General features: G+C 37.3%; 2 protein-coding genes across 5 annotated transcripts; both read right to left on the bottom strand.

The window, feature by feature from the left end:
• Positions 1-1810: 1810 nt before the first annotated feature.
• Positions 1811-4739, bottom strand: LOC118480887. 4 transcript variants are annotated; one of them, XM_035975851.1, is made up of 4 exons: positions 4579-4729; positions 4413-4515; positions 2150-2265; positions 1811-2054 (listed from the first exon to the last, which is right to left on the bottom strand). In XM_035975851.1, exons 2-4 carry the CDS (start codon positions 4489-4491, stop codon positions 1905-1907), a joined length of 345 nt encoding a protein of 114 aa, XP_035831744.1. In that variant the 5' UTR covers positions 4492-4515; positions 4579-4729; the 3' UTR covers positions 1811-1904. The 4 variants fall into 4 exon arrangements, 3 of the variants coding, with proteins under 3 accessions (XP_035831744.1, XP_035831743.1, XP_035831745.1); XM_035975850.1 differs by having other exon boundaries at positions 1812-2054; positions 4413-4506; positions 4579-4739; XM_035975852.1 differs by having other exon boundaries at positions 1813-2054; positions 4425-4506; positions 4579-4739.
• Positions 4740-7187: 2448 nt separating this feature from the next.
• On the bottom strand, positions 7188-9037 carry LOC110874953 (UDP-glycosyltransferase 85C2). Its single transcript, XM_022123266.2, has 2 exons — positions 8563-9037; positions 7188-8125 (listed from the first exon to the last, which is right to left on the bottom strand). Exons 1-2 carry the CDS (start codon positions 9035-9037, stop codon positions 7188-7190), a joined length of 1413 nt encoding a protein of 470 aa, XP_021978958.1.
• Between the last annotated feature and the right edge of the window lie 904 nt (positions 9038-9941).

The raw sequence follows: 9941 nt of genomic DNA on the forward strand, positions 1-9941 counted from the left end.
GTTCAAAATTACGATATCACTCTCAATTCAAAATTACGTTTTTTTTTTGCCCCCAGTGCAAAATAAAAATATGGTATTCCCCTAGCTAAAAATTAAGATTTTACACTCGGGAAAAAAATTTGATTTTTCCCACAAGTAAAAATAAAAATATGACTTTGCCCCCAGCTAAAAATCGTGTCAAGGAGCGGCCTAACACTCTTTTTACTTTTTCTTTCTAGCAAAACTATGGTACATTTTTTTTAATTGGTTAAGAAATATTCGGCTATCGCCCCGCAACGCGGGCGGGGCAACACCTAGTTAGATTCTACATAAGTTGTAATAAACAAGCTACGTAAATTGTTATATATAGATAATTTATTTCCCCTATATGTAATTTATGTTTGGGTGTTAAGTTTACTATTCAATTTATTACCACTCTTAATGCTCTATGTACTCATACTTATTGCATAGCTATTTTTGTTTTATTTGTAAGTGTGTGAAGTAAAGTGTAAATTAGGATAGTAGCGTGTGCCCTTTAACTTAATATGAGACATGCTTGGTTTAATTATTATTGTTTGAGTAAATAACGATTTTGGTCTCTGAGGTTATATTACTTTTACTATATTAGCCTAAAATATGATTTTTTTTTAACATCTGTGCCTCCATGGTCTTTATAACTAACTATTTTGACCCCTGAGTCTAACTCCATCCCTTACCTGGTTAATTATTTGTCACATGCAAGTTACATGATGGATATCTTTGTAATTTCTCCTCCCCTTTAAATCTAATTTCTTTGCCCCTTTTTTGTAATTTCTCCTCCACTTTAAAAAAAACAAAACCTAAATCTAATTTCTATCATCTGCACATCGTCATCTTCTAACCAGATCTTCAAGAACACATCATCATCTTCAAACCCAGATCTTCAAGAACATGACCACCTTCAACCATCATCATCATCCCCTAACCAAAACCCACATTTCAGTTTCAGATCTTCATGAACAAGAACAAATCAACAAACAAAACCCAAATTCAAGAACATCTTTTCTTCACAAATTAAATTTCCAGATTTTCAACAAATTAATACGAATTCTAGATCTGCAAAATTCCAACATATAATCAACAAAATTAATATCCTCTTCAAGAACACATAAACACATAAATTCTAACAAAAAGAACCTACAAGATGAAAATAAGTAACAATTTAACAACAAATCCAAATCCCTCCTCAATTTAGCACACATCTTGCCATCAAAATTTCCCCCGAATCACAAACTTGACCTAAAATCTCAAAAGTCAAACACCACAAATATAAAAAAAAATCCAGATCTGAAAAACATGTTAGGGTGAAATACTGGCACCAATAACAACAGGAGATTAAAGCGATTGGTTTTTTAGGCTTTGCTACAGGTTCTGGAAGGTTGAATTCGAATGTGACAATCAGATCTGCTTCCTTCGGTTGGTAAATCAAATGGTTGCAGATGAAGAACTTCCATAGGTGGTGGTGACACTACAAGAAATTTCAGCTTTAGTGGCGACAAAAATCGTCGCTAAAGCTAGAAAAAGTCGTCCCTAAAGCTGTCACCGCTACTGCTTCGTCGCTATTGCTTGATTTTCGTCGCTAAAGGATGTCTCCGCTATTGCTGAGTTCGTCGCTAAAACCTTTTACTCAATAGTGACGATGTGCGTCGCCACTAAAACGTTTTTTTTTTTTTTTTTTTTGGATTTTTCAGGATTTTTCGTTTTTACCAGTTTTTTTTTCATATTAAAACCTGTACATTTCTAGTTCACGAGCCATAAAAAACTAACCAAACATAAACTACATAAGCATAAACTATATACGCGTAAACTACATAAACGTCACAATCTGAAATCGTTTTAAGTCACCAATACGTCATAAACTACTTAACATCTAAAACGTTATAATTTTAAATCATATCCATGTCATCATCACTGCCATCATCCGCTTCTTCACCATCAACATCTTCGCTTCCAAACTTTGTCGGGTAACTCGAACTCAAAAAGTTTTGAAGTTCATTTCTAAAATCCGGGTTTTGGAACCAACTCTGGAATAGTGCCTACAACAATATATATACCAAATTTATTAAACTACCAAGTAAAGCAACCAACATATACAATAGGCTAGTTTCTAAACTAAAATAGGATAGTTTACCTTTGAAAATTGTGGAGTTTGCGACTCCTCATCAGAGACAATCCGCGATGTACTTGAACAAGGTTTAGGCCCAATACCTCGAGTATGACCATGCCTCGATTGCCATGATAATGTAACTGAAACAAAATTTAGAGATGATTATTGCCAACTAAAGTCAAAGTGCACATTCTTAAACCGATTTATCTTTTGATGACGTTGTCAGATTGAACAAGCTGAGGTCACTAAGGAGACAAAGCAATTCACATACAAGGAGGGTTTGAACTTAAGTGTAAATCTGATCAAACATGTAAACTGAAACGAATCATGTTATTATTTATTTTTTCACTTTTTTAAATATGTGGTTATTTAAATATGTTGTTATGTATCTGTATTATATATCATAATATTATTTGATAAAAAAGGGTGAGGCACAATCACTTAAGATTTGAAATTACTTTTTACATATAAGATTGATTTTCTATTAGTCTTTCACTATTTTTAAATGATTTCTTATTAAACGGATTTTAGGATTCTTTTTATGATTTCTTATTCATCCTTTTTATTATGTTGCCTTAGTATGTATTTTCTTACTTTTATCTTTATATTATTGTATATCTTTTAGCTTTATCATACTATTAAGACAAGTTTTAGACGTAGCGATGGTACGGGTACCAATGTTATTCGACCGGTATTGGTTCACTTCGTAGCGAAACCCTTACCATACTCGTACTCGCTATAATAGCTATAATATCCGGCATAAAAAAAAATCAATTTGTAATATAGTTAGTCTAGCTCAAAATTATAAATAATAATAGTTACTCTACTTAAATAACATCAAATAACACCAACAAAAGAATTTCTTGTTTATGCAGTTGCATTGCGTATTTACTTTCTATAAAAACAAAATTTTAATCCAAAAGAAATTACAAAAATAAAAAAAATTTAACTTATTTGGGTATAAAGGCAGAAAGCCCAAAAGCATACTCTATTAAATGTTAACAAAGTAGAATTAGTAGTCTACCATTAATTAAAAGCATGAGAACAAAATCAAACAAAGTAAGAAATAAAAAAAATAAAAGAACTTCTATCACAGGTGTCGAACTTGTGATCTGGAACTTAAAATGGGACTTTTCAGCTGCTGTTGCGTGCGGCGCTGCTGCTGAGGAGTGCATGCAGTGCAGCCGCGGGCGTGCAACCGCCGCCTCTGCGTGCGACACTGCTGCTGCGGCGTGCGTGCGTGCAGTGCGACACTGCTACTGAGGCGTGTGTGCAGTGCAGCTGCGCAGCCGCTGCTGCGGGCGTCCAGTGTGGTGCTGCTGCTGAGACATGCGTGCGGTGCAGTCGCCGCTGCTGCATGTGGCGCCGCTGCTGCGTGCGACGTTTTTGCTGCGCTGTGCGTACAGTACAATGCTGCTATTCATTGCTCTACATAAATAGAAATAAGACACCATGCAAAGGGTCAAGTGTAGATACGGCAAATTTGACATAATAATAGTCAAAAGTGCACAAGGCACTCAGGTGAGGCGAAGTGACCACGACTCAGGCAAGACAAGAACCTTCCTCTAGGCACAACAGAGGCATGCACCTCTTCCCATGTGCCAGCAAGGTGGATGTTTCATTCAGTTTCTAATTTTCTATGCATGTAAAAAATATTTTTCCTATTATTGCGCTTAATTCTTGTCTCAAAGTGCACTTTTTTGCACCTTGTGCCTTGATTATAGCCGCGATAGGCGACCTTGCGACTTCGACTATATGTTTGGGATGCTACATATATAGGTACGACATATATTTACAAGTATTAAGTAGCATGTAACTTCTAACTACATACGTGCATAACATTATTTTGTACCATATATATAAAAAGCATAAAAGTCCAAGAAATGTGAATAATGACTTAGATTTAGAACTGAAGGGATTTTTTAGGCTAAAGGGTAAATCATGACCGTCTCGACTCTCAAGTGTCAGCTACAAGACATGCTACTGAGTATAAAGATTTTATTAGCAAATTACAAAATTTGAAGTTCAATAAAGACAGAATAAGTTTTGACTCGTTAACCACCTAACCAGTTTTGGCCCGTACCGACCCAACCAGTTTCACCAACAACAATATCCTGTATGAATCACAGACAAAATATACATTTTCATATAGTCTTATCCATACTTTTTAACTTGCCCATCCTAACCCCTCTAAGAATTATGACTAACCCAAAACAATCCATAAATTTTTACACAGAGTCCATTTCAACCCAAATTCATACAATTGGGTCAGGATTGTCGGGCCAACCCAAATTCATACAGTGGAGATGGCCGAATTTTAATAGAGGTGACCGGATTTCAGCGGAGATGACTAGAAGTGGTTGCATTTTAGTGGAGGTGACCTACAAACACTATACAAAATCAAGAAATATAACTATATAACTCAAATAAACAACAATATAAAGAACCCTAACCGTGTATGTCACCGGAGGTGGTTGGATTTCAGTGGATGTTACCAGAGGTGGTAGAAATTGAGTGGAGGCGGCCGGAATCTTTAGCGTTTTGAGTGGGGTGGACGGAGCACAGCTTGGAACGGGGCTCACAGACACCAGAAACCCTAATTTGGAACCATATTAGGGGCAACTTTTAGGAAAACGACTTGGGAAAAGGACTTTTTGAAAAGGAGTTTTTAAAAAAAAGTGTTTGGATTAGCTTATGGGGTGGGAAAAGCCAATAAGTCAATAAGTTGTTTTTTAAAAAGTGTTTGGCTTAGCTTATTGATGTAAAATGACTAAAATGAACATTCTTTCATAAGGGGTGTTAAAAAATAAGGGGTATATTGGTAATTTGTTGGTTGAAAAGCTATAAGCTAAACAAGAAGTCACAATCTCATGACTTTTCAAAAACTCCTTTTCATTCATATCAAAAAGTCATTTTTAAAAAGCACTTTTCCATTTGCCAAACACTATAAGAAGCTTATTGGCTTTTTGATAAGTCAATAAGCCAATAAGTTAGTTTGAAAAGCTTAGCCAAACATGCCCTGGGGCTCTGGAGATGGTGAGTGGAGATGTGCAGGGTAGAATGGAAGGAAAGGGAATGGATAAGGACTTTATCCCGGTTAAAACCCTTTAGTGGCGACTCAAATGAGATATTTCCCTGATCGTTGGATCAGGCCTTCATCCAACGGCCAATAAGCGATTAATGGTCACATGACACGGATCCACCTTTAGCGGCGACATATTAGCAGTCGCCACTAATAGTGTCGCCACTAAAGCTCAAAATTCTTGTAGTGTGACGAGGTGGTGTGCGGTGGAGGTGGGTGGCGGCAACAAGGTGTTATGGTGGTGTTTATTTGCAGCGGCGGTTATGGATTTTGGGGAGATGAAGATGATATGGTAGTTGTGGATTTGGGGGAGTCTGATGAAGATGACGATTGAGATGTCATATGATTTAATAGGTGTCAGTAATGGGGGAGGAGAAATTACAATTATACCCATCATGTGCCTTGAATATGGCAAATAATTTACCAGGGTAAGGGGTTGAGTTAGAGTCAGGAGCCAAAATAGTTAGTTATAGAGATCATGAGGGCATAGATGTTAAAAATCCTATTTTGAGCTAATATGGTAAAAGTAATATAACCAAAGAGGACAAAATCGTAATTTACTCTTATTGTTTTCTAAAACTATTTACCTTTGAATCTTTGCAATTTTTTTCTTTTAACAAACAATAATTATCTCATATGTGTGGGTCACATTGAGGGGTCTGTTTATTTACCGTTTTCATTATATTTCGACAAATGATCACTTATATTAATAACACGTATTTTACCATCAAGTCCCCATTAATTTAACTTATACCAAAATTTTAGTTTAGGTTTCATTTTATTTTTTATCTACGTTTTAATATTTGGTATCTGCTTGCACGTGTTTACTTAACATTGCGGCTTTGCTTATTTAGATGTGTTAACAATTGTTTCTTTTTATCGTCGCTTCGACGTTAATTTTTTTATGTGAGTTTTGTTATAGTTTCGACTTAGTTATTTTTTTTGTTCTAAATTTTGTGAGTAAACACCCCTCAACGCGCGTGCATGGTTAAATCTCTTTACGTCTTTTTTTTTTCGGTTGAATGTCCCGTCGCAACGTACGGGGTCCTAAAAACTCGTATAATAAATAGTACAAAGAGGTGTGGTCCTGACAGACGCTTGTTTAATGACACTGCATAAATAGGGGAGGGGGGTGGTTCACTAGTGATAGTTTCTATCACTCACAAGCACCAATCAAGTTCCGCCATGTCAGCAACCATTTTTCCATCACTCACAACTTTTTTTAGACCACCCGTAGTGGGGCGTGATTTTTAAAAAAAATTGCAAAATAACGCCCCAAAACGCCCGGAATGGGGCGTTTTAGAGCGTTTTTTTTTGAAAAAAATTTGATTAAGCGTTATGTTTAAAACGCCTTGCCCCAATCCTTTTCTCCAATCATCTTCCATCTCATTATATGTTATCCAATAAGAATTTTTTGAGGTTTTTTTTTATTTAATTATTTTACATCTCATTTAACATAATACCCCACATCCCCACTACACCCATTTTGTAAAAACGCCCAATAATGCCCCTTGCTGACTGGGCTGCCACATGGCGCAAAACGCCCCATGGTGGGGGCATTATATTGTTTAACCACTACACATGGTCTTAGTGGGGGTGGTCATTACTCATCACCACACCCAACAATTTCCCCCCAACCAACAATTCCACTCACAAAACCAAACCATCACGGCGTTAATTTTTCCACGCGTTATACTTTAGAAAATGCCATCACGCGTTAATTATATGGCGGCGGTGGGAACAATCTGGCCATCACGCGTTATACGATAGTATAACGTGACCGCCCCGCGTTCTCTAGTACAAAGAGGTGTGGTCCTGACATATTGATCATGTTGTCTACTTTAATGAGTCAAGTAAATTTTTTGGCAAATTCATCTTTCATGATCCTGATTTCCTAAACCAGTACAGTAACCAGTTGAGCTGTTGGCTCAATACATCTGGACAACATCTTAAATTGACAACAAAAGAAGAGGTTCTAATCTAGCCTCTTGATACCATCATGGTAATTTCCTTAACGATTTCATCCACGTTCAACGAAGACGAACCATAGGGACCTGCGGCAACACACGCCTTTTCCTTCCACTCTACAGCCTTGTTCCTTATTCCGCGACCTCCTTCTCCCATCAACTCTTGTACAAGCCTCGTAACTTCATCGCGTCTCACTTTACTCCCTTGCATCTCAACCCCAACCCGCCATTCCTCGCATATATACCGACAGTTGGTCACCTGGTCCAACCGATGCGGCCAACATATCATCGGCACCCCAGCGGACAAGCTCTCGATAGTGGACCCCCACCCACAATGACTCAAAAACCCTCCAACCGACGGATGGTTCAGAACCTTTTCCTGCGAACACCAGCTTGCGATAAAGCCTCTCTTTTTTATATGCTCCTCAAATTCAGGACCCAAAACCGCGGTTTCCTCAATCACTAAACCGGATCGGATTATCCAAACAAAATAGTGGTTGCTGTTAGCAAGTCCCCAACCGAATTCTCGCAGGTCTTTTAAAGACATGACCGTCGCACTCCCAAAATTTACATAAATAACAGAATTTGGCTCTTTAGACTCGAGCCATTCGAAACACTCGGGTTCTTCTTTTAGTAAACTGTAACCAGGGAAACTGTAGCTTCCAGTTTCGGGTATCTGATTAAGAAGTAGTTGCAATGGGCCGATGGTGTACACGTGATCATACATCGATGATAAAGCTTTGATAACGCTACCCTCCAATGCGTCAAACGTATGGAAAATATGATGTGAAACTCTATGAGACCTTTGGTTAAGTTGTGTACTGAACTTCAGAACTTCGTCCATGGGGTCCGTGGTCCAAGCTATCGGGAAATCCTTAAGACGAATGCCTTCCATTCCCGGAACCCAATTGATGACAGTGTCTAAATACCCGTTTGTCAAGTAACTTTCATCTGCGCAAAATATAGAGAACTCGGTTAAAACCCTGTACTATGTCCAAAAACCGTTGAAACTGATCGAACCGTGCTCTTTAAGCTTTTTTTTTTATTTTTTTAAATTTCTTCGTAAATGCTTTAATACTTGAAAGGTAAAATGTTCGGTCTCTTTTTCTAAGCATACCATTTTACTGGCTGTACAATTTCGTGTTAAAAAAGAAAAAAAAAACGGCCCAAACAGACCAAATTCAAACTGTTTTGGCTGGTCTAGCCAATCGGGCTGTTTGGTTTAGATTCTCCAAAAACCGTAGTTACCACTTCGGCCCAAAAATATGTCAAAACCGGCCGAATGGGAAAGTGTGAAATGTTTAACAATTTTATTATCATCAATATATATTAGTAAACTTGAACTTCTAAGTGTGACAAAACTTTATTAGATGAGATTAAAAGCAAACCTTTAAGTGGTGCAAGTCCTTTTTCGATGAGATATTGAGTTTGGTAAAATCCCATGAAGCTACATGCAGCAACTGTCCAGTACAACATGACTGGGACTCCAACCTTTTGCGCAGCATCGATAGTGAAAACCGACATTAACCCATCAGAGATAATACAAGTAGGAGGATGCAGAAGTTTGGTCAGAAGGTCAACAAAAGGAGCCAAGAAGTCGGTTTCAACAGATTGAATGAGTTCATCTCCACTGGTGGCAATGGGAATGGTCTCAAAACAGAAACCAGGCGAGCCGTCTAGGCAATGTGGGCCCGCTGATTCAAGAAAACGCTTGTGGACAAACTCCGTGATCACGAAGGTTACCAGAAGTCCCTTGTGGTGGAGAAGCTCTGCTAGTTTGAGCATGGCTTTTATGTGGCTTTGGTCTGGATACGGTATAAAGATGGCGTGTGGTTTCTTCACGGCTGTAGCCATTGCATCCATGACTCTTTTGTGTATTCTGAACATATAACCTGCTATAGAAGTTACATACAATGTCAAAAAAAAAAGTGAAAGTAGGTTACATTTTAGTGTAATTTAAGATAAAGAATCATATGATCATTGATACAAGATTGGGAAAGTTCTATTACGAAACTGTAAACTATAAAACTTAAATTATAAAATGCTTGTTACACAACTTTTTTTTTAATCATGAGAACCCATTTACAGAATACTCACGGGACTCACCAATACCCTGCTAACCAACGGAATCAGGTAAGTCGCGGCTTGCGCTGGACAGCTGGCGTTCAAGAGGTTATTGTAGTAATTGTTACACAAATGTTGTATATCAAAATCAAACTAAAATCCAACCTCTACATGGGATCAATGTCATCATGATTATCTTGATATGATACTCTCTACAAATTTAAAACTAAGAAGCCTCTCAACATACTTCCCCATGTATCCACTTCAGATTCATCTTTTACCCATTTAATAAAAGAAGTATTGGATTTAAATAATCACATCTATCAGCCATTGGCTGCCATCAGTCCCAACAAACGAAATATGTGTTGGCGGTCCCAACTTTTAACATATTGGTCAATAACTGATTATATAAATGGAACAAATTATTTTTAGTCATAGCTCGTTGGTGGCCAATATGTTAAAAGTTGAGACTGTCAGCAGGTATTTCGTTAGAGATTGGTGGCGGCTAATTGCTGATAGTTGGGATTATTTAAATCCAATACTCCTTAATAAAATGGGATTAAAACTTTCTGATGTGTATACTCAACCAAAAGTCCAAAACAATTATCTTCATAAACACTTACACTTTGAATATAGTCAAACTAGGGTTACATTTTGAAATAATAGAATTTCAAATATAGGGTCACATTTTTACCTTCAAGGT

This window comes from Helianthus annuus, chromosome 8, assembly GCF_002127325.2.
Source record: "Helianthus annuus cultivar XRQ/B chromosome 8, HanXRQr2.0-SUNRISE, whole genome shotgun sequence".
Taxonomy (NCBI): domain Eukaryota; kingdom Viridiplantae; phylum Streptophyta; class Magnoliopsida; order Asterales; family Asteraceae; genus Helianthus; species Helianthus annuus.